Source organism: Sminthopsis crassicaudata, chromosome 2, assembly GCF_048593235.1.
Source record: "Sminthopsis crassicaudata isolate SCR6 chromosome 2, ASM4859323v1, whole genome shotgun sequence".
NCBI classification, from domain to species: domain Eukaryota; kingdom Metazoa; phylum Chordata; class Mammalia; order Dasyuromorphia; family Dasyuridae; genus Sminthopsis; species Sminthopsis crassicaudata.
In genome coordinates this window covers 574,571,961-574,597,834 of record NC_133618.1, presented here as the reverse complement: position 1 = coordinate 574,597,834, position 25,874 = coordinate 574,571,961, and the positions used below count along the sequence as shown (strand labels likewise).

General features: G+C 36.7%; 1 protein-coding gene across 6 annotated transcripts in view; it reads left to right on the top strand.

The window, feature by feature from the left end:
• Positions 1-4,358: 4,358 nt before the first annotated feature.
• The window catches only part of TM6SF1 (transmembrane 6 superfamily member 1), a 41,875-nt gene continuing 20,359 nt past the window's right edge, over positions 4,359-25,874 (top strand). For 2 of the 6 annotated variants that reach the window (XM_074295281.1, XM_074295283.1), the window contains exons 1-6: positions 4,359-4,577; positions 11,011-11,114; positions 16,216-16,313; positions 23,380-23,483; positions 24,346-24,428; positions 25,155-25,276. In XM_074295281.1, the coding sequence (XP_074151382.1) occupies positions 4,486-4,577; positions 11,011-11,114; positions 16,216-16,313; positions 23,380-23,483; positions 24,346-24,428; positions 25,155-25,276 (603 nt within the window). In that variant the 5' untranslated portion in view covers positions 4,359-4,485. Of the gene's footprint in view, positions 4,578-11,010; positions 11,264-16,185; positions 16,314-23,379; positions 23,510-24,345; positions 24,429-25,154; positions 25,277-25,874 lie in introns of all 6 variants that reach the window. The other 4 variants (XM_074295280.1, XM_074295284.1, XM_074295285.1 and 1 more) reach the window with 4 other exon arrangements.

The following is a 25,874-nucleotide window of genomic DNA, read 5'->3' as shown; positions in this document are numbered from 1 at the left end:
AATGAGCAGAACCAGGAGCTCATTATACACTTCAATAACAATACTGTATGAGGATGTATTCTGATGGAAGTGGATGTCTTCAACAAAGAGAAGATCTAATTCAGTTCCAATTGATCAACAATGGACAGAATCAGCTGCATCCGGAGAAGGCACACTGGGAAATGAGTGTAAACTGTTAGCATTTTTGTTTTTCTTCCCAGGTTATTTTTACCTTCTGAATCCAAGTCTTCTTGTGCAACAAGAGAACTGTATGGTTCTGCACACATATATTGTATCTAGGACATACTATAACATAGTTAACATGTATAAGACAGCCTGCCATATAGGGGAGAAGGTAGAGGGAGGGAAGGGAAAAGTCGGAACAGAAGCGAGTGCAAGGGATAATGTAAAAAATTACCCATGCATATGTTCTGTCATTAAAAAGTTATAATAAAAAAAATTGAAAAAATTTTTTCAGTTTTTTTTTCCAAAATTTTTTAAAAAGTAGAGTTAATTTGTTTGTATTTGGGGAATGGAGGTAGACATGAAATAAAACTTTAAAAAAGTAGAACAAAAAAAATGTAGAACATCATATTTGTTCCTAGATAGAGAATGAAGGAGTTAGTTTAACTTCTCTTTAATAACGATAAAACAAATGAGTTATTTAAACAAATTAATAGAATTAGAGACAGAATGTTAAAAGTTAAGAATCACAGATCAACCATTAAAAACCATAAACAGATAAGCAGAGAAATGATTATGTTGCTAAAATACAAATGTATTAGTAACAATATAAAAAAATTGCTGGCCTTTTCTTAATTTAAAAAATTTAAATCAAGAACTAGAAAATCATAATAAATCTAAACATTTCCATATACAAAACCTATTAAAAACACTATAATATACAGCTTGTTTTTTTTAATGTAATTTAATTTTATACTTTACATGTAGTACAATCTTTTGAGAATTTTAAAATATTTCATTGATGTTCTTTTCTTTCATTCCTTTTTGATTTTTCTTTTTTGTATCATCATTACTAGTCTTACTTTGTAATAGAAGTATGATCAAGCAAAACAAAAGTTTGTTATAATGGTTGTGTCTGAAAATGCATGTTTCATTCTGTATATACACTCCATCAACACTAGTATACATATTTTGTCATCAGTTTTCGGCGTTGTGATTAGTTATTGCATTGAGGAGAGTTTTTAGGTATTTTAAGTTGTTTTCCTTTACTATAGTGTGGTCAGTGTTTAAATAGTTCTGATTCTGCTCACTCATACTACATCAATTTATATAAATCATGTCAGATTTCTCTGAATCCATTCCTTTGAAAATTTCTTATGACATAATATTTTATTATATTCACATATTATAATTTGTTAAATCATTCTACTTTGTTTCTGGTTCTTTGCTATAACAAAAAGTGTTGTAATTTCTTCAGGACAAATGAGTCCTTTTTCTCTTTCTTTGATTTCTTTGGGATATGTACCTAGTAGTGTCACATGGTCCATCTTAGAATTCTCAACATGATATATACATGCAGATCCTAATATCCACTGATTTTTCAAATACCTAATCACATTCCTGTTTACCATAATCATTCTTGTCTTATCACAGGGTGAGTTATTTTTTAGTTAAGTAAAAATAGACAATGAGGATATAGCATCTTTCTTAGTTCTCAGTTCAAGAATTAGCAAGATTTGAGTATTGATAGCCCTCTGAGAAAGGGAACATCACCAAGACATGTGAGCACAGAGAGAAAGCAGGCTAGCAATGGCATCATAGAATTCTGGGATTTTAGTACTTGGAAAAGACCTGAGAAATAATTGAGACTTCATTTTACAGATGAAGATACTGAGGTCCAAAGAAGCTAAAGTTATACAAATAGTTAGTGGAAGAGTCAAAACTTAAATAATATATTCAGCAAGGGGCAGTAAATTGTTCTCCTGCCAACATTCAGCATCTCTTTCATTTGTTCATTCAATATGCTTTTATCTTAAGGAGCCTCTGGGACAACAAACCTTATTGACTGTGGACATTTAAATATTTGTTGATTTGATTTCAAATCCAGTGAAATGCTAGACTCCTTGAACCAGTAACACTCAAGATATTACAAAGATTAAGATAAATATGGAAACACTGATTCAAGGAGTAAATGAGGGAAAAATCATTAAGGAGGCTAGAAGTAAAAATATATAAATCTTTCCTTCAAAAATAGATTGTGAAATGTCAAAAACTGGTTTCCTCTATATCTCAGACCTGGTACTTCTAATTGATGGGCAAGGAGAGATGAATTGTCTTGGAAATGGAAGCATGTTATGGAGATTGAAGATGTGCTACACTGCTCTTCTCTAGAAGCTGGACTAGTTTTGATTCAGCTTTTGAAAAGAAGATCAGGATTTAGCCATGGCAGTTCTTCATGTTATCTCCAATGTTTTGCCACTGTATGAGCTAAACCAGAGCTCTATTCTGAATTGGGATTCCTAATAAAAAAGAAGATGTCAGAGATGGTGACACTTTTTCTCTTTTCTCTCCTTTGTCCTCTCCAAAGGTGCCCCAGTCACTGTCCAGAGTGCTATGGATTTGCCCAGCTGTAGGGGGAAGTATATAATTACCATAGAATTGAGTCTGGTTTTAGGAAGCTAAGGATATAGGAATTGAATAGAACCTCCTTAAAGGATTTGAGTAAACAAAGAAGAAAGGGAATAATTCATACTGTTTTCTCTGCTGATAGCTTTCCAGTACTCACTGGGAAAACAGTAATGAGTAGGGATAGAAAAATGAGATTGATTTTGATATAGGTATGCAGGAGACAGTTCGGAGACTAGAATGACTGAAATGCAGAGTTAAGATAGGTAAAGGCCACTTCTTGGTAGGCCCTGAATACGAAACTTAGTTTAGCTTCATTTTATAAGGAAACTAGTAGTGTTCATCTTGTATTGGTGGGCAGGGAAGGGAGAGAAACAGATTAAAGTGATGGAAAGGAAAGAATTTGAATTTGAATTTGAAACCTGAGTTTGAATTCTAACTTTAATATTTTTATATCTAAATGATCTTGGGCAAATCACATCTGCTTTCTGTTCTCTGTTCTTTATCTGTAAAACAAGGCCGTTGGACTAGCATAGTACCCTGCAAAGAGTGCTAGGGGAGGCAACCAAAGGCTCTGTTCTTTATGATCTGTAGAGCTCGGGGCAAAGCATTTTTCATGGTGGACCTCATTTTTTCATTTGTAAAAAAGGAAGTAAAAATAGATGACATCTGAGGTCTGTTTCTTCCGACTTTCTATCTATGATCCTATGATCTCAAAGGTTCTTTATACCTCTAAAATCTATGAGGGAGGCCATAGGATTTAGAGCTAGAAGGAACCATAGAGGTCTCCTACTTTGCAGTAAGGTGGAGATGACACATCATCACCCATTTTCACAAGAACAATCTTAGAAATGCTCTGATTGATTAGAAGAATCCAAGCTAAGTGGAAGGGATAGCTTTGGGGCCCAGGATAGGGAAACATGTTTGTTAATCGATACAAGAGAGTTTGAAGAGGCATACACTCAGATAGGAACCTTGGAAAGGGGGTTGCACTGGACACAGCGTGAAGGGGAAGGGGGTTCTAGATTTGGGAGTCATGCTAGAGAGAAGGGAGAAGCTCTAGAACTAATTTCTGTGTTACAATTGGCTTAGGCCAGTTTGTGGGTAGCTTTTTTGTGTCTTAAATGTAGGAGTCCCCAAATACTAAAAAGGAGCTTTCTTTTGTGCTTGGAGCAGAAAGAACACTGAGCTGGAGGAGTGTCGGGTGACACTACCACTCACCGGGACTTCTCTGGGTTGGTCTTCAGCTGGATATTCTTGGTAACTGGGCATTGGACTAGTTGACCTTTCAGGGCCCCTTTGAGGCTAAAAATCTTACCCAACCCAGCCAGGATCTCAATTCAGCCGATTTCCCCTCTTCCCCCCAGGTTCAAAGTTGCTGGCTTGAGAGCGGGCGCGGGGCACAGCCAGGGGTTTGGGCCTTGCAGAGGGGCCGGGGGAATAGGGCACTGCTAGGGGCTGAGGCTGGCCCAGGCTCAGCATGGGGGGCCCCTGTGTCCCCCTCAGCCCCGCCCTGTCCCAAGCATGAGATACTCCATCTCCTCCGCAGCTGTCCCCGCAGCAGAGGAGGGAGGGTCGCTGCTCTGGCCTGCGGGGCGACAGAAGAGAGGGTTGGACTGGCGTCCTCGAGCCTATGGTGACCTCTTGGCCGGGGCCTCTGGAGCCGCCCCGGGAGCTGGGCGCGGGGGGCGCCGCGGCCCGAGAGCCCGACTGGGCAGACGGGGAGGGGAGCCTCGGGGAGACGCGCGCCTCGGCGGAAGCTCGGCCAAGTTTAGGGGAGGAGGCAGCAGCCGCGCTCCGCTGTGGGCACTCGGGTGCGCCGCAGGAAGCTAGGGGCGGTGGCGGCCGCGCCCAGGCGGACTCGGCGGCGGCCCCGGGGGCGAGATGCGGTGAAGGCCGGCCCGGCTCTCGGCGGAGATGAGCGCCTCTGCAGCCACCGGAGTCTTCGTGCTGTCCCTCTCCGCTATCCCCGCCACTTACGTCTTCAACCACCTGGCAGCTCATCGCGAGTGAGTGGCTGGAGGGGTGGGGGCCGGGGCCCGGCCAGGGAGCGGGCTGCGTCCCGAATCTTCCTCCCGCTTCACCGGGAGGTGACTTTGTAAATTAGCCACTAGATCCAGTGCTTTACGCGTTTACTCCGTAATGCACACAGCACCTCCTGGGTGCAACTGAAGCAAGATTAGAAACGAGGATCCTTCAGAATGTATGCAACTGTAACTTTTTATAGCCAGACCCGTTGATTCGGTCCGTGTGAGCGCGGGAGGTGCGGGTCCTTTCCCCCAGCACTTCTTCCCGTGCACCTTCATTCCTGAGGTGCGGAGGGAGCCAGGGCTGAATTCCCATCCTGCCACTGCTACCTGCGGGACCTTGGCTTAAATCACTTAATCTCACCGAGTTTTAGAGTCCTCGCTGAAGACTAGGCGGCGGAAGCAGTCACAGACTCAGACTGTTTTAAAGCTGGAAAGAGTCTTAGCAGTCATCTAGTCTGACCCCTCATTGTTAGAGAAGAGGGAATGGGGGGATGCTTTAATTAAGTGATTCGCCCAAGGTCATTCTGGGTGTTAAATGGCAGGACTGGGATTAAAGGCTAGGTCTTCTAGACTCTTACGTCCAAACTCCTTCCAGTTCTAAATCCGGGAGGCAAAAAGATCTCTGCTGGGGTACCGTCAGAAACAGGTGGCGAATAATTCGATAGAAAGATCGTTGCGTTACTGGAGCCCAGAGGTCCAGGCCCAACTCTACTGCGGATAAGCCGCGGGACTTTGGCTAGGTCACTCCACTCCTCTGGCTTGCATCTGTAAAAGGCAGAAGTAGGACCGGCTAACTTCTAAGGGCCCTCCACTCTAGAAATAGCGGCAGCCCAGTCCTCTGCTTAAATGAGAACATGCGTGTTACGGCACATGGAAAACTGCTAGGTTCTATGTTAAAGGAATACATTCTAATTATTTTTAATCTACTAGAACAGAGTTGGGGGACAGGCTCTGGAAAAAAAAGGTAGGAGCTAAACTTTAATGGTTACAAAATGGTGTTATGTGAAAGGGGATGTTAAGAGTTTTAGTGCATCATTAAATTTAACTGGAACCTGGAAGCTCTGTCCCTACCATGGACACCATGTAGAATCACTGAATGTTAGTTCTGGAATCACCCGGGAGTTCTAGTCGAATCCCTTTGATTTACAGATCAGGAAACAATCAGGATGGTGAACAAGTATGTCCAAGATCACCCAATGAATAGAGATAAAAACCAGAACTAAGGACTCCTAGTCAGACGTTCCCCTCAGCGTTCCAAGTCACCCGACCAGCCCCCAAATAAGGACTTGAAGAAAAGCTGTTCCAGTTCTGGCCCTGGGGCAGACTGATTCTGTGCCAGAAGTGAGTTCCTATCCGCATGCAGGAAGTAAACCTATTGTGTTTCTCAAAGCTGTTGCTGCTGAGGAAATTGCAAGCTAGCTTTTAAACTGAAAATGTGCTCCTGGATTTCACTGTAAGTGGTGGTCTCTTTGTCAGCAATGCTTACATGCCAGGAGCTACTCACTATGGCTTCAGGCTTCATCTACACTGAGGAGAAGGAGAAAGAAGAGGTAGAAGAGAAGAGCTTGAGAAGGAAGAATAGAAGGAGGAGTGAGAGGAAATGAAGGAGGAAAAAGAAACGAAGGAAAAGGAGGAGGAGGAGGAAGGGGTATTTAGGATCTATTTAGGATGCTGAGAAGAGAGCATTGATCTCTCCAAAAGGCAGGAATTCAGTGACTAGCTTCAAGATCATGAGCCACTCACTTGATCGCTGGCCCTCAGTTTCTTATCTGGAAATGATGAGATCAGTATCAACGTTCTAAACCTTTTTTTTCTTATGGGCTTCTTTGTCAATTAGGTGAAGCCTAGGGACCTGGGTTCAGAATAATGTTTTTATATCATTGAAGGAACTGTTGAATTTCAATGAGAGGTTATTGAAAATTAAGATGCATTTTTATCCTATTGGAATCTGTGCATTGGAGGTTAAGAACCCCTGATGTAGATCAAAGCTTCTTAAACTGTGGGTTATGACTCCATATGGAGTCCCTTAACTGAATGTGGGCCTTGTGAAATTACAATTTATTATCAGTAAATGTTGGCTTTATCTACCTAGTTTATTTACTTATATACTTGGAATCACATAAAAATTTGTCAGGCAAAAAGAAGCCTTTGCACACACAGGCTGTCTCCTCCTCCTTCCACAATCCCAAAGCCTGGAATGAACTTCCTTCTTCTCTCTTACAGTCTTTGCCTTCCTTCAAGGCTCACCTCAAGTGCCACTTCCTATATAAAGCCTTCTCTCCTTGCTTGTTGATGGTTCATCTCTCATGATCCTTATCATCATCACTATCATTTTCTTTCTTTTTTTTTTATCACCATCATTTTCAATGTATTTCATTGTATCTGCCCTTAAGAAGTTCAAATTCTAATTATAGAGACAACATGCAAAAAACTAGATACTCATAAGACCCATCTATCTATATAGATACATAAGAATATATAGATAGCTATATATATATATGTATATATACACACATACATAGATATATGTATTTATATACACATATAGAGAGAGAGACAGACAAAAAGAGAATATAAATTGGGAGATAACTTCAGAGGGAAGGCATTCTAAGGAAGTGGGGCCTGGGAAGGACCTCTTGCTTAAGAGATTTGAGGGTGAGGTAAGGAGGAAGAGATGAGCATTGGGGAGGGGAGGGAGTGTCAGATAGTTGTTCACTGAGGGGAGTACAGTATAAGAAGACTGGAGAGATAGGAAGGAGCCAGCTCATGAGGGGTTTTTCAAGTTTATTCTATTCTAGAGGGAATAATAGAGAGACGCTGTGAAATTACTTTGTAATTCCTCATTGGTGTACTCATGTATATACCCAGAAGAGTTTAAGCTGGCTGAGGGTAGGGAACATTTCATTCATTCATTTATAAATCTAGTTGTTTATTCATCTCTCTAGTCTCTTGTTTCCTAGCTCTTAGCATAGTACCTTGCATAAACGAATTGACTGCTGACTCTCTAAGATCATTTTTGGTTTTAAAATTCTAGAGACTCAGATGTAATGATCCTTAAACAGAATAAGTTCTAAATTATTTGATGTTAATAATGCATTGAGTACCCTACTGCCTGCTATCAAATCTATCAAAAGATTAGCAATGCAATATGCATACATCATGTATCCAGCTTAACTTTAACATTCAATTCCAGGATTGGAAAGAACCTCAGAGTCAACGCTCTCCCTCCCCACCCTACAACTTTTCAGATAAGGAAAGTGAAATTTATAGAGTGTAACAGACATACCCAAAGCCTGCAGTCAATTAGTAACCATGTTGGGACTAGAATCTGGACCATCTGGCTCAGATGGTGTCCCTCTGCTTTTCCACGCTGCCTCCTTTTTTCATCATTCATTATTCCAGTTTCTTGCCCTAGATGGAGCTAACTTTCTTTTTTTAGACTGAACTTCAGTGTTAAGGAGTGGCTGGCTGACTGAACAGATCTTTTAACAGAGGGAAGATTTAAAATAAGTAAGTTATTTCAATATGCTTAAAAAGAGGGGGAAAGGCGCTCATTTATGGCCTGGTTCTGCAAATTTAACAAATATTTATTAAGCCCTCCTGTAAAAATAGAATATTTGGTGGCCTCCAGGGACCCTTCTAGATAATTAAGCAAGTCTCTTCACACACATAAAAAATGACCAATAGTTGCTTATCTTCTACTTGGTGACAGCAGTAGCATGAAAATTACATATATACAGAGAAGTATAATATAATATTTATGTAATTGGAGTTGAGACCTGGGGGCTCCAGGATTGTAGGACAATTTGAAGACAAAGAGAATGAAACCTTCTGGCTAAGTTAGGAGTTATAATGAAAATGTTGATAATCTTCTGTTGTTGTTCAGTCATGTCCAATTCTTTCTGACCTCATTTAGGGTTTTTTTGTTTTGTTTTGTTTTGTTTGCAAAGATACTAGGTAGTTTATCATTTCCTTTACCAATTCACTTTACAGATGAGAAAACTGAGGCAAACCAGTTTGTGACTTATCCAGGGTCACACTGCTAGCGCATGTCAGAAACTAGATTTGAACTTAGGAAGAGTTTTCCTGGCTCCAGGTCCAGTACTCTATCCACTGTATCACTTAGCTGCCTGTTGCAAAATTATTAAGGGTATAGAATATGAAATTAGTTTTGGCTTTGGGGAGGTATTCTAGTCTACCTGATTACAGCATTTATTTCTTACCTTCTTTCAAATTATGTCTTCACTCCTTTTCCATACACTTTTTTGTACCTTCTGACCTCCATCTTTAAGTCACAGCTCAAGCTTTTTTTTTTTTAAACTATCTTGGGCCACACTGATCTCTATCTCATCTTCTAAATTCTTATAGTTAACCCTCAATATTTCTATAATTCCTTTGGCAATTAGTCACATATCTTTTTACATCTCTGCAAAGTGTGTAATCTATTTTTTGAATTGCTATTTAAATATTATATTGATAGCTCACATTTCATGTGTTCCTGGCTTTCTTTAGCTAGTTCATTAGGTTCTGGAGGGTTTGTGTCTTATTATTGGATCTCCAAGATTATCTATCACGGAACTTCATACTTAGTAGATAAACTTTTTTGAGCAAATATTTGTTGATTTGATCTAGTACAGTTTTCTTTTTTTCTTTTGGTAAAAGCTGATTGAATCTGTTGCCACTTTTATCATGAGTTATTATGTGAATTTTACCCAACAAAATGAAATAATCCTTGTCAATTTGGAGATGTTCTTGATCTCATGAGGCACAGCTTTGGGTAAGACCATCTTTGGAAATGTAAATCATGAAGAAATGGAAAGTCCTAGATACTATGGATTTTTTTCCATAGCTTTCCTTCCCACTCCCTGCTCCAGTCTATTGAGGCTTTAAAAAAGTTATTGTAGGACCATTTCTAAGTTTGCAAAACTCCTACCGGGATCCCTGTCTTAAAACTAGATCACAAAGTATGGGGTGCAATTTCTTTACCCATAATATATTGTGATAGGGCCAGAATTGATGTGAGGCCCAGTGATTTTAGAGTCCTAGAACAGTTGAACCTAGTTCTTGAGGTAAAAAGGACCTGAAATTGTTTTGTTGAACCTTGTAAATTTTAATGTTGAACATGTTACTATCCCCTGATTCAGACCTCCTACCTGCTTTTAGGACATGCTTTTGATCTCTTGTCCTTCTACCATAAGTCAATCAGTTCCAGTTGATTACCATGATGTCCTTCCTTTCCTAGTCAGGGGACAATTGTACATGTATGTCCTTAAGCACAGTCTTTTGTCCATGTAACAGTGTAGTTACAAATACAGAATAGAGTCAGATATGGGAAGCAGAATTATACAAGAGTGACTTATAACAGAAAGTGGCAAAAACTTAGATCGTTTTTTCTCTCGCTAGCACTCTTCAATGTTTTACCCTAGCAACAGTCTGCCATTGGGCACCATCTATTATTCAAACTTCTGTACCAATTCCCCTTTCTTGGCAAGAACACCGAAGGGATAGGAGCCAACTTGATTTGCTCTTTAATTCTCATTCCTTCTTTTTGCTAAGGCTTAACCTTTTTTCAAAGTCTCCAGGAATCTAAGACTTCTTTACTTCCTATGTTTTGATATCAATTCAGAATAATAGCCCCTACTGGAGATACCATATGAGGAAAATGCCTAATACAAGGGAATTTTGCCTACTCCCTGAGAAAGAGCTGTGTCTTGGAATCAGAAAGATTAGAGTTTAGGTCCTATCTATGCCCCTTACTACTTCTGTGTACCTCAGTTTACTCAACTGTTAAATGGAGATGATAGTAATAGTATATCTATATCTATATTTATATATCTCACAGTTGTTGAGAATCAAATGAGCTAATGTATAGGAAGCCAGCATAGTATAGTGAAAAGAGCATTGGTTCTAGAGTTGAAGATCTTGGGTTCAAGTCTATGTTGGTTGTTTGCTACTTATATGCTCTTGGGCAGGTCACTTATATTTATCTATAAAACTAGGGTGTTGAGCTATTGCTCTCTGAGGCCCTTTCTAAATATGTGTTCCTATTTAAAATGATTTACAATTTCTACAAGTGCTATATGAATGTGAATAATTATAATACTTGTATAATATCACAAGATTATTATAAGGATCAGGCGAAATAATGTATGTAAAAATCCATTGTAACTATAAAGCACTCTCTAAATAGAATCATTTATTAACCAGTCAGATGTTTTTAGGAATTATCACCAACCAAAAGCTGTGCCAAAGATTGACCTTCATGGTGAAGTATGCTGCACCTGAGACTTCCATATTAAACAAATAGTGGAGCAGCATTATTTGGGAAAATGTATTCAGCTGGCTAGGAAATTCCCAGCATTGGAATGTTTATTTTGATAGTGACTCAGCTTCCATGTTTTAATTTTTATAGTTCCTGGACAATTGTAGCTGCTGGAGTACTGATTCTACTCATTGTAGCTCTGTTGGCTCGTGTTCTTGTGAAGAGAAAACCACCTAGAGATCCCTTGTTTTATGGTAGGTATCAATGGAATAGAAAATACTGGACATAAGGTTGATTGGGAGTTTTTTCTTCTGCCCAAACTTATATTTATCATTGGATTATAAATAAATTTTCATACCATTTAAAATTTGGATGGAATATTTTAGCAAATATCAAATACATCGTTAATTTTCCATATGCCATTGTCATAAGAAATTTTATAGTTATTGATGGGGTGCTAATCTGTATTCTATACATTGATTACCATCAGGCATCCAGAGAGTATTTGTTAAAGTAATTAAACTTAGTCAGTTGTGCAAATACACATTTTAAGTGGTTTCTTAAATCACTTAAGCAGGGGAGGAGAAAAAAGAACTGAGGGATAGATGAAGGAATCAATAATGGGGTGGAAGAAAAGGAGATGTTAGCATTATCTCTCCCCCCGCTTTAAAAATTATTTATTTGTAGCATTTTAGAAAATTTTGAGTTCCAAATTTTCTTCCTCCCTTCAGCCTTCTACCACCCATTGATAGAATAAGCAATATGACATCAGTTATACTTATGAAGTCATATAAAATATATTTCCACATTACTTGTGTTACAATAAAGCAAGAAAAATAAAGTCAGATAATTATATTTTGCTTTGCACTCAGAGTTTATCAGTTCTCTCTCTGGATGTGGATAACACTTTCATCATGAGTCCTTCAGTACCATATTGGGATTATTGTTTTGATCAGAGTAGCTAAGTCCTTCACAGTTGATAATAATTACTATATATAATGACCTCCTAGTTCTCACTTCCCTTTGCAATAGTTCATATCTCTTCCCAGGTTTTTCTGAAATCCTTCTTCTCGATTATTATAGAACAATAGTATTCTATATAGTATTATTTTGACTTGCAGTTTTCTACTTTCAAGGTCAAAGAATATTAGTCTTCCCCCTTCATTTTATGAATGAGAAACTGAGCCTAGTGAGATTCTGTGACTTTTCCAAAATAATTTAATGAATAAGTGATAGAGCTGTGCCCAGAACCAACATCTTTTTGATTTCTAGTGAAATATTCTTTACATTCGTTCATGCTGTTGTCTTTGATTTCAGACTATAGAAAATATAGAAATATTTTATATTTATTATACACACACATATACACACAAACATATGTATGTGTATGTGTTTTCCCTTTTAGTGGAGATTCAGGTTTTAGATTTTTTTTTGAGACTCCATGTTTTAGCAGAATACTAGTTTTAGAATCAGAAGGCTCTAAGTTTGATTACCAACTCCTTCATTTACTTAGATGCTTGACCTTATAATGAGGACACATTTTAAATCTGCAGATTTGGAGTTTCCTAGACAATTGAGAGATTAAATCATTGGCCCAGACAGCATGTATCAAAAGTGGAGATCCTGGTTCTGAGGCTAGCTTCCTCATCACACTATAGCACAATGTCTTTTCAAACTTGTGATAAAACAGGAGTTCTTAAACTAAGGTTATGGACTTAAGAAATTTTTAAAAATTATTATTTTATTAGGAGGAAGGCACTTGGGGTTAAGTGACTTGTCCAGAATCACAAAGATAGTGCCTGGGGTTGGATTTGAACTCAAGTCCTCCAAATTCCAGGCCTGGTGCTCTACTCACCTTACCATCTGCCTCTATGAACTTGGTTAAAATTTTTTTGATAACTAATGTGTGTGTATATATATATATATATATATATATATATATATATATATATATATATATATATATATATATATATTTGATATTATTGATTTCCTTTGTGTTTCCATATATTTTATTTTATACATTTAACCACATTATTTTGAGAAGCTCATGGGTTGCCAAAGGGGGCAGGTTGTATAGAGACTATGACACTCAAAAGATTAATAACCCCCGAAATGGTAGCATTAAACTACAAATCTTCAAGAAACCTTATAAGTTATCAAGTCTAAACTGTATCTGAGCACAAATCTCCTCTGTAACGTCCTGACAAATGGTCATCCAGCCTCTGTTTCTGAAGACTGAGTAACAGGAGCTTACTTTCCACGTGAGCTCATTCAATTTATTATGTAGTTTTCCCCCACTGGAGAGCCAAATCTACCTCTGCAAATTGTACCTAGCCCTACCCTCTGGGCCACAGTAAAGCAAGAATAATTGCAAGTCCGGGAGAAAGGTGACTGAGATGGATTAATGGGATGGTCTTGTGATTAGTGAGAAAAGTACAGATGCCACACTTGTTGAAGAGGTAGAAACGGCAAGATTTGATAACTGATTGGATTTAAAGAGGGAGCATCAGGACTTAAGGGTATCACCAAAGTAACAAAACTGGGAGATTAGAAATATGAAAGCTGTGATAGAAATAAGGAAATTTCAAAGAGAGGTAGGTTTGAGAGAAGATGTTTATTTTAGACATTTTGAGTTTGTGATGTCTTTGAGATATCTGGTTGGAAATGTCCAATACAATGTAGTTATTGATGTGGGACTGGAGCTTAGGAAAAATAAGGATGCCTGTTCTATAGGTCTGTGAATCAGCATGTACACTGAGATAACAATGACATTGTTGAGAATTGATGAGGTAATCCCAAGCCTCCTCTTCTCCAACTTAAGCATTCTCATTTCTTTCATCTTATTCTTATATGGGATTATTTCTAATTTCTTCACAATACTGGTCACCTCCTTTGGATAAGTGCTAATATATTAACATCTTTCTTAAAATGTGGTTCTCAGAATTGAATATAATGCTATAGATATGATCTGAGTATAGTACTTTGGGACTATTACTTTCTTTTTTTTTTTCCTGGACACTAGCCTTCTAAGATTCATGACTATATTAGCAATTTTGGTTGCCAAGTCACACCTTTTTCTCATAGTAAGATTTTATTTCACTAAGATGCTTAAGTCTTTTGTTCTTTGGTTTTTTTTTTATTTATTTAAATAAATGTTTATTGCCTTTTTATATCATTATAATTTCCCTTCTCCCCTTGATACCCATCCCAGAGAGCCATTTTATATTACAAATAGTATTGTTTAAAGACAAAAAAGGAAAATACACGCAGTGTACAATAATAGTGGACCTCCTACCTCTGAAAATAGATGGTATGGAGTTGTCTTCTCATATCTCTTCTTTCAAGCTGTGTTTGTTCTTTTTTTGTACTACATTCTGCTTTTTTGGTGGCTCTTTTAGGTCTTTTTAATTAATGTCTCTCACTACTTTTCCCATACTATATTTATGCCATTGGAGTTTTTGCATACAAGTCTAAGACTACATCTATAATTATTAAACTAAATCAAAAGTTCCTATGAAGCTAGTGATTTAATGGATAGGGGGTTAGACAAGAAGTCCACTATTCAGATTCTGCCTTAGACACATTTACAAACAAAAGACAGCGGAGTGACTCTGCACAAGGCTTACCTTGCTTGCCTCCATTTCCTCATTTATCAAATGGGAATAATAGCATCCACCTCCCACAGTTGTTGTTAGAATCAAATGAGACAACATATGTTTACAGTATTTTGCAAATCTTAAAACATCATATACATGTTAACCATTATTATGATCATATTATTAAATTTAGCCCATCAGACTAGACAAAAAAGATCTTTTTGGATTGTCATCCAGTGTGTTCCCTTCTAGTTTCATGTTATATATAAATTTGATAAGCATGGTATAGATATATGTGTATGTATATGTATATATGTATATATGTAAACATGCATTTAAAATGATGTTTATTAAATTGTATTACCATGTATTTAGAAGTATGGGAAATATTAATGTCTACACTTTTATATGAACTGTGCTACATGTACTTTCCCCAAAACTCCTTAACACTATGTGCAAAGAATGATGTTAAAAAAGTATAATGTTGAAACTCCTCCAAGTCACTAGAATGTTGTAAACAGTTTAGAATTATAGATTTTGCCAAAAATACCCAAGTTAATTTGTTGAGAACAGCAAATAGTAAAGAGGAGAGAAAAGCATGTGAGGTGACCCATACTCCTCAATCCCAATTACAAGGTACTCAAAGCTCTGATGCTTGCTAATTAACTCTGGCTGGCTAATTTAGTTCAAATAGTTACTCTATATTCATTGACATAATGCATGAGTATTCACGAGCAAAATTAATAAAAGCCATTCCCAACCCTGAGGGAGGAAAGACTTTGCCTTTTGGAGCCCCAACTGACAATGAGTTGGAGATGGAGGATGAGTCCTAAATGTTGTGGTACAGTAGGAAAGATCTTAAAGATAATATTGATTCAGACTGTTATGGATTTGTAGGAAATACTCATTTAAGCAGGAATTCTGGTAAATATTTTAATGAGGAAAAGTATGAGTAATAACTGTTATACAACCAGTCATTCAATATTTGTGATTTGGTATTTTGCCCAGGATGCAGTCAGTCATTAAGTTTCCTAAGGTATTGCCACTTCAAATGAGCATTGCTTTAAGAGAAGAAAAGGTAAGACTACAAAGACACAATGAATAGAGAATTATTGCATTTAAAGTTAAAACACCTGGTTTCAGAAACTGGCTTTGCTACTTCTTTCACTATGTGAACTTGGGTAAGTTGCTTAATATATCTAGGTCTTAGTTTTTTTATCTGTAAAATGAAGAGATCAGACTGAGTGGTCTCTAAGGTCCTCTCTAGTTCTAAATTTATGATCCTGTTCTTGAAGGAAAGATTACTTATTTGAACCTCGATGAGGCAAAACAGTAACTTTGTAGTGGAATCTTATTGAGGTTCTTATGCCCATTTCAATTAATTAACACTTATTAACCACAAATAACTTTTAAATGTTAATTACGTTTATCAGAGAATTATGATTTAGCAATGGATTTGAATGCATTGAATTTGATAGTATTTTATATATTAAGAGAATATAATTTTGGGGGGAGGAGGCAATTAACTATCTTTATTTTGATTTTGTGGTTGAGGTTTCTAAATGACTGAATTCCTGTGCAATGTTATATATACATGTGCTTCTATTTTTGTTTTAATGTGCAATATTTCATTGGCCTATGTTGACATATTGCATAATATCTTAGTGATAATTATTTTAGATTATTCTGTTTTTATTGGACAATATTAATCTGATCATATTCTGAGTATTTTAAATCACTGTTTTTATTTCTTTAGTTTATGCAGTATTTGCTTTTACCAGTGTAGTGAACCTTATTATAGGACTTGAACAAGATGGTATAATTGATGGATTCATGACATATTATTTGAAAGAGGTAAGTGACCCTTTTCTTTTTGTTAAATTTTAATCTTTATATTTAAAAAATAGGAACACATATCACAAATATCCTACTACACATTCATAAACATGAAATAATATATTTTAGGTGACTGCCAGAGGAAGTTTCTACATAAATAAAATCAGAGGATTGTAAAATAGGTGGTGATTTTCAACATTCAATTCTTAAGACTCCCTCTTCACTTTCCAGTATCACTAAATGTTTCTTTGCAATTAATGTAATTATATTAGTTTTATGTATTTATTCAATGTTTATTTGCCTCTATCATTAATAATTCATCTATCTATATACTTCACTTTCTTAGGGTTAAAAGCTTAATCTAGCTTCATTTACATAGCACCTACCAGTGCTTAAGAAATACTTATAGAAAGTACTTAAAGTAATACTTATAAATGGCTGATTATGATGATGGACACCTGAAAGAGGCCACCTGTTCTAGCTCCCTGTTGGACCTTCGTGTACAAGTGGAAACATACATTACCCAAAGCTAATAATTCTTTATCTTCTAATTTTTAGAGTCCTTAGAGAATACAGGTAAAAGAGGTTGTAAAGAACAACTAGAACCAAACCTGAAAAGGCTCAGGAAAATTCTGGCAAATACTGGAGATGTTTTCCTAGCTGTTTCCACCCTTCCTTCTTATTCATTTTTCTTTAAATTGTTCTTCCAGGCTCCAGTTGCTTCTGTTCATCCTCCCACTGTTAGTAATTTTCATTCCAGTTTCATTTTACCAGTTAGCATCAATTAGATTTTACAAAGTAAATACAAAGTAAAAATATTGAAATATTCTCCTTAGTTCCTAAAAACTACAGACTTAGACTTAATGCAGTTTTCTACATAGTGTTAGTCCCAAAAATTCATGTCCAAATGTGGTACAGCTACTGAATGATTCCTAGTCTAGGTCCAAAAGGGAATTCCTCAGGGCCCTAATGCTGGCTGTAAAACCTATGATGGACTCTGGCCCTTGTGACTTGTTCTCCTGATTTTTTTAAGTTCAAAAAGTCACAGCTATCTCTAAGCCCCTTCACCAGCAGGAAGAATGGACACAACAAGGATAACAATAGAAATAATAGCATATTTGTGTGTTCCTGGGTCAAATCATGGGAGTCTGAATGGAGAGAAACAAAACAAAACGAACAAACAAAAGTCCCTGAGACTTCCCTCCTCCCCCCTCAAGGCTTAATCCTTATCTTCTCACTTGAACATGATAGGCAGGGCAAAAACCAAACCAAAGTCAGAGCCCTAACTAACGGGTCAAGGTGAACCTCAGTTTTAGGGAACCAGCCAATTAGAAAAATATCTTGATCATGTGGCTTGCAGACTAGAGCCATGTAGAGAATGCCTGAAAATGCTCCAAACTGGGGAGTGAGCTATACATCACTCATCATGATAACTTTTGGAAGCAAGTTATCTAGCCAGACCCCTGAGGATATTCAAGTTTAGGGATTCAATTTTGACTTTGCTTTTGTAATCTCAAAACCTAATGCAGTGCTATACATATCAGGATGTTGAATGGAACTGAATCCCCACAGACTGGAATGATTACCCTCTACTTTCTTTCCTCTCATTCTGTTCTCACTCCTACAGGAGATGGATTCTGAACTGATTATTCAACTGAAACTGCTTTCTCCAAAGTTTCCAGTTGAAGCAGGAGAGAACTGTTTCTTTTACTATAAGTTGTGGTGCCTTTAAGATTATCACTCTGAGATTGTATCCTCTCTGATCAGGATCTCCCAGGCTCCAAAGAGTTGAGAGAGAGAGAGAGAGAGAGAGAGAGAGAGAGAGAGAGAGAGAGAGAGAGAGAGAGAGAGAGAGAGAGAGAGAGAGAGAGAGAGAGAGAGAGAGAGAGGGAGAGACGGAGAGAGAGAGAGAGAGAGAGAGAGAGAGAGAGAGAGAGAGAGAGAGAGAGAGAGAGAGAGAGAGAGAGAGAGAGAGAGAGAGAGAGAGAGAGGGAGGGAGGGAGAGAGAGCCCAAAACTTCCAGGATGAGAGAATCAACTCCCATAGAAATTCTGAATTCTCATTCAATTGAGGAATCCTGATCTGAGCTGTCCCAGCCTCCACCTGGTCTGATCTGCTCAGGCTGTCCCAGTTCCCATTGGGATACCCAATCTAATAGGTTCCCTCCACTAAGGCCTTTGCAGATGGACCTAGGTAGCTTGAGATCTCTGTCACTCTCCGCTGCCAGGATCCTTTTGCCCACCAAGAAAGCATTCTCAATGCCAAAACTCATTTTCCATTTTTGCCACTATAGAAGTCAGTCTCTTGGTAAACTAATTTCTATCCAACAATAAACTTTCATTTTGAAACTAATAATTCGGGAATGAGTGAATTCTTTCACTCCTAAACGTGAGGCCGATTTAAAGGGGATTCTTAACGACTCTCATTGCCACTAACTTCTTGACCACCAGGAACTGAGACCACTCAAACCGAATCAGTGATCTTTTGATTGTCCAAGTGATCTCCTTAATATCTCTGTACTCTTGATCATCTTGTTCATCTGGGTAAACTCTACCTTGAAGGTTTCGTGACACTGCTGCCTTCTGATTCTCTCTTGATCTTCTCAGTCTCCTTTTCTGGTTCATCATGTACTTAAAGCCCAGTAACCATGGATATCTCCCAAGTCTCTGTCCTGGATCCTTTTGTCTTTTTGCACAATGCTTCTTATTTGGTGATTTCATTAGTTACCACGAGTTCATTATCCCCATGGAGAGAATTCACGGATCCACTCTTCATTTTCCATCAGCTGCTCTGCTTGGTCGTCATGGTAATTAATCTAGCTTTGATACTCAGCACCTTTTCTGTCCCTTTAGCTGCCTGTCCCTTCTAATGGTAGGACAGTACAATAAACTCCTTTAGGGAAGACCTAGAACTTTTCACTTATACTCTTCATTTTCTGAAACTTTCTTGCTTGGTTTTGAGTCCAGGAACATATTGCCTTTGGGGTTCCCACTCCTTTTCAGTTTCCTTTTTTGTCTTGTCTTCCAGCTTCCTTTTTGTATTGTATTCCTACATACATTATATATAATTATATATATATGTATGTATGTATATATATGTGTGTATATATATATATAATTATATATATATATATGTATGTATGTATGTATGTATATATATAATGATTACCCTCTACTTTCTTTCTTCTCATTCTGTTCTCACTCCTACAGGAGATGGATTCTGAACTGATTATTCAACTGAAACTGCTTTCTCCAAAGTTTCCAGTTGAAGCAGGAGAGAACTGTTTCCTTTACTATAAGTTGTGGTCCCTTTAAGATTATCACTCTGAGATTGTGTCCCCTCTGATCAGGATCTCCCAGGCTCCAAAGAGTCCTTGAAGTCTGGGACAGTATTTTTCTCTTAAATATTCTCATTTTTTAACACAGTACCTAGCAGCCAATAAATATTTTTTGAACATTGATTTCCTATGTCCAGCCTCTGCACTATAATCACTCATTCCCAACTGCCTGTTAAACATTTGCAACCCAATATCCCATAGGTTTTTAAATTCGTCATGTTCAAATCACCAAATCAAGATATCTCACCAAACCCTCTCCTCTTCTGTCGAAGAAACCATCATCTTCCTAATCTGTCCAACAACATTAGTGTCATCCTTGACTCCTCATTCACTTAATTTACCCAATTTGTTGTCAAATCTTATCTATATTTTTGTAACATCTTAACTCTATGCCCTCTTCTCTTTACCCATGAAACAATTCTAATCCAGGCACTCATTGCTTTGCACATGTTAACTAATACCATATTCTATAATTGGCCCCCTGACCTCAAGTCTTTCTCCACTCTTGTCCATTCTCTAGTCACCTGCCAAGATGATTTTCCTAAAGTGTAGGCTGATGAGATGGCCCTCTGCTCAAGGAGCTTCTGGGTTCATATTATATCTAGACTCAAATAAAAAGTCATTTGCTGGGAAGATATGTATGAACTGATGCAAAATGAAGTGAACAGAACCATGAGAAAAATTTATCTTAACAACAACAGACAAACTACTTTGAAAGATTTTGACCAATACGAGTAAACATACTTCCAGATGACTTATTATGAGGCTTGTTTCCCACTTCCAGATAGAGAGATAAATGAGATTATAGTTTCTGAGACTTTGCAAGTGCTTCTGTGTAACAAACAAGTTTAGAAGTCAGCTCTACATCATGTCCTGAAGAGCAAGAAGTGGCCTTTGGGAGTTCATATTGAACCAAGGCCAGAGAAATCTGAGATGAGAATTTATCTGGAAGTCAAGTCATGTCTGGACAAGGACTCATATAAAAGTCATGCTGCATTTGAATGTGAACTGTGCTAATTTTTGAACTTATTCTCTCAAAGAATGAAATAGTGTCAGGGAATGTATGTCCTTCCCTTATCTCCAAAGCTTTTTTGTAAAAATGGTTTATATATTTGTTCTGCTATGTATCTGATGTAAAAATATTACTTTGTAAAAATGTAGAAATTCCTGTTTGGCATTTAAAGCTCTTCATGGTCTTCCTTTCCAGTCTTCCTACCCTTGACTGTCTCCATGCATTCTATGAGCTTCTTATTTTATAAGAAAGTTTTAATCTACTTGGAGTTCCTGGAACATGATTTTCCATCTCCTTTGCACTGAGTTCTTACCCCAAATCTGCGTCAGCTTATCTTACTTTTCCTGGCTTCCTTTCATTCTCAGCTCAGATCCTCCCTTCAGCAGGTGGCCTGTTCTAAGAGGATTAGCAAATCCTTTTCAGATCACCTTTCATTCACTGTGGTCTATCTTTGCTTCCATCTTTTTATGTCTTTTAAAAATCTAAGTTGTTTAATAAGTTCCTCTGTATTCATAGAAGTCTCTTTGGATCATTCAGTTTTTCTCTCTCATCAAAATTGTTTCTATTTTTCATTATTTCATTTTTGAGAGTATTCTAGCACTTTAGGGCTTATTTCCCCCATTGAATTTTAGTGTAGGGTCTACTTGTGCTTTCTCCAAATCCTTTGAAATGTCTTTTTTTTTTTTTCCAGAACCCAGAACACTTATCATTCTATTCCCAATTTTCACTTGATTCCTGGACTATTTCTAGTTTTCCTCTCTATCACAAGATCTAAGAAGGAATTTTCTCATTCTCACCCCAGCAACCATTTCCTCTGTGTCCAGGAAAACCAGGAAGAATTTCCCCTCGTTGGTTTCTCTGCTTCTTTAAGAATGAAATGATTATTAAGACAGTTAAGAAATTATTACTTGCTCTGATTTTTGCTGAGAAAACCTCAGAAGTTTCCAGATAATTTAAGTCTCTTATCATTAGAGTACCATGCCTCTGTGCCTGGCTTGCAGTCTGTTTTCAAGTTCTTCATCTATTGTTCTTTTGTCTAGGTGGTCTCTAATATACTTCAACAAAAATATCATTTGTTTCTGCCTCCATCGATGTTCCCACAAATGCTTTCTATCATGTTTACTATACTCTGTTTCTTGGGCTTCTTCCTATACGTGTATTTTCTTAATGTACAATGTTACTTTGCCTTAATACCTGCTCACTCCTTTCCCTCACTTCACTCATACCACCATCATCATTTTGCTTATCTTATTTGTTTTGATTGAATAAGATATACCTTCTCAAAAATATATTACAATTATGGGTCTTAGTGTATTAAGACTAAGTAATATAACTTAGACAAAATTTGCTACTTTTAGATAGGCTCTCTGTTCTTAATTGTTATCCATGTTGTTTTTACAAGCATCTCATGCCATACATAGATCCATTCTTGGATTTTATTTGGTTTGAATCCCTCGGTGACTGCTGTTCTCCAGGATATATCTACTTTTATTCTGATTACAGAATAGCAATTTTCTATATTATCTATCTTGTTGAATACATGTATTTTCTTCTCTCCCCCTTCCTTTCCAATTTAATGTCCTTTTGATAAACTTTTCAAGATTACAAGCAAATACAATCTTATCAACCTTTTAAAGGTATGCTCTGTCCCTGGCCACTACTCTTATTCTTATATTTTAATATATGGTGAGTAAACCCAGATCCCATTCAGAAATATCATTTTCTGAATAATCTGTTCATTTGCTTCTATTTTTATAAAATGTACCCTTTTAAAGTGAGTGTTATCAAATGTCCCAATGATTTTGATTGGATAGTTATACACAGTAGTATATGCTACTGTTTTTGTTTCATGATGTTCTGTGATTGATTTTTAATAGATTTTCATGATTTTTGTGTATATTAGTAGAGATAGTAGGGAATACCCTTGAATAATGTCTAGATTTCTCAGAAGCACACTAATGAAGAAGGAATAGATGTTGGCTTTGATTTCTTATCGGAAAGGGACAAGTAGGTGGCACAGTGGATAGAGCACTAGCCCTGAAGTCAGGAGGACCTGGCCTTAGATACTTAAATACTTCCTGGCTGTGTGACCCTGGGCAAGTCACTTAACCTCAATTGCCTCAGGGAAAAAAAAGAAATATTTCTTGTTGGAAAGTCTATGACTAGAAAAATGTATAAACTGTTCTGACAGAGGTTATTATGGTATTGTTACATAGTGAAGTATCTTTTTTTTTCTCAAATTGAAAATAGATTTATTTAATGGGTATTTCCATATTTTTGATTTGGCCACAATGTTTTATTGTGGGACCACTACTGCTATAACTATATTGTCGCTAATGATCATCATGGAAACTGGAATTGATATGTGTAATATATGCATGTTTGTAAAATAAACACTCTATTACATAGACAAGTCCATGACAAAATCTAGTGCTAGTCACTCAAAAATAATTTGTTAAATTTTTGGTAGGGAGAAGGAGAGGTGACAAGAGGAATGAGAAAGACAGAGACAGTGTATGTAGTTGACCACACGTCCCACACATATTCCTAAATCACAATGAATTTTGTTACAATAAATATTAAGATAAATTCTTAATCCTATATTATATGTATGTAAAGCAAAATATATTATTAGTTAACAATGAAATTTTAATTTGCTTATTGTATATAATGATGAACTACATATCAATGTTGAATTCAGTTTTGAAATTGATTTTTTTCCCCATTTTCTTTAGGGTGAACCATATCTGAATACTGCCTATGGGCATGTAATCTGTTATTGGGATGGTTCTGCTCATTATATGATGTATCTTGTTATGGTGGCAGCAATAGCATGGGAGTAAGTCTATTCGTATATGTTTTTGAGTAAGTCTTTTCATATATGTGTTTATACTGTTATTCTAATTTTAACATTTGTCACCTGCAAAGGAAATAAATATACATACATTTGCTTGTGATAATAGCAAACCTTAAAGTTTTCAAAGCACTTTACAAATGTTATCTCATTTTGTCCTTTATAACCCTGGGTATTGATGCTATTCTTATCCCCATTTTACAGATAATGAAACTGAGGCAAACGGAACCTATGTTTTTCTTTGTATCATATAATTGCCTTTGCTTAAATGGAATATAAAAAGTATATTCACAGAATTGGCTTTTAAGTCAGGGTCTCATTCCTTTTCCCTTCATTCTTTCAAGAGAAAGTTAGGCTTTTTCATTTATATTTTCATCTGTGATTTCATCAGCAAAGAGTGCTTCAGGTGTGAATAATCCAGCCACTGAAGCAATTCAACAACTCCACTGCATATTATAATCTTACAATACTGGCCTGAGGCTCTGAGAATGTCAGGGGAGAACTTGATCCCAAGTCGACCAGACTTCAATCTAACCCATTGTACTGGCTCTCCTTTCTGTGATTTGCAAATAAAATCGGTTTGATGATATAAATAAAAACTGGTTTTTTCCCTCTTCTGCTTTATTTATCATTCTAAAGGGAGCACTAAGACCCTGCCAATGTATACCATGGACTGAAATTGAATCTCAGCAGTAATGTTCCATTGTATTTGATTTGCCAGATTGGACATAGCAGGCCTCAGTAATTTACTAAGTAGGATTAAAATGGAAAACATTAATAATGCTCAGAGATTTCTTATCAGTAGCTTTCTAGGACTGGTGGATTAAATGAAGAATTTCTGTTGCAGGGAAAATTACAGATCGATTGGCTTGTACTGGGTTGGCTCTATTATCATGAGTGTTGTTGTATTTCTTCCTGGAAACATTGTGGGTAAGTAACGTCATCTTAAGTTTCACTTCCCTTGTTTTTGAGAATGTAATTTATTTTATAGTTCTTACTATAGAATTAAATGGATCTTGTTTTATATCCAAATTTTCCTATAAAGTAAATCCTCTTTTTCTCTTTCAAAATTTCTTCCTTAAAACTACCTTTGAACAATTTTAAAGATGTCTGATAGATGATCTGCTATTAGAAATTTTCTTATTACTTAAAAAGCATGTAACTTCTTTACCATATGTTCCCAAAACAGGGCTAAACTGTTAATTACCTCCATTTTGGGCTTAATAAAGTGTTTACCTAATTGTGTTAATAAAATATTTTTCATGATTCTTTATTTTGAGTTGTATCCAAAATCAGTTAGAACTCAGTAGATATTTCAGTAACTCAAAGCTTATTTTTAAAATGAAAGTATTATTTGCCATTTTGGCAAATCTGGGCCTTCTTAATACTTTTGCTATAGTAATAAGTTAGATAGAATTTGTATGCATATTTAAATGCTTTTAAACAGTTTAAATGTCAAATACCATGTAATAGGGGAGGTTGTGGGGTTTTTTTGTTTTGTTTTGTTTTTGTTTTTTTGGGGTTTTTGCTGAGGCAATTGGGGTTAAGTGACTTGCCCAGGATCACATAACTAGGAAATGTTAAATGTCTGTGGAGCATGTTTTTAATACATCTGTCATAATTTCTCTTTCTCTGTCTCTAATTTTTTTTAAACAGGAAAATATGGAACAAGAATTTGTCCTGCCATTGTCTTAAGCCTGCCCTATATTTGTCTTCCCATCTGGGCTGGTTTCAGGATCTATAGACAACCAGCAGAAACATACAACTACCCTTCAAAGGTAATTATTTCACATTTAAATAACTTATTCTTAATTCATGGGTTTCAGCTGCTTGGAACCATAAAATAAACTTGGGCTATTTTTGATCAAAACATTTTTTGGTTGTGTACTAATCACTGTATGTGAACTGTACAATTTTGGGTTTGTGAGAATTGTTAAGATGATCAAGACATTCAGATTATGTCTGATTTATTTGGGTTATTTTGACAGGAGCTATTTTGGTTTGCTTAATGTTATGAAAGTTCTAAATTTTCATTTATTCACTCAATATCTGGCTAAATTATTTTGCCTTTGTCCATTTGCCATTGTTCAGACTAGTGTTAACCTAGGTTTACAGACTATTGCTGCCTCAAGGTCTAAACAGCACTCACAATTTCTGATTGAGTTTACTCCCTTGAATTTAAGGGAGTTTGGTATGATAATCACAATAATCCAGATTAATAGGTGATTATATTGTGCATTATCTATAATGCATTAAATGGTTATAGGGATCACTATCAAAGGTGTGTGAATATCAGATAATGCAGAATCTCAAGATCTTTCCTCTGCAGAGAGTAGACCAAGAAGAGATCTGATTCAGCAGAGTCACATCGCTTTC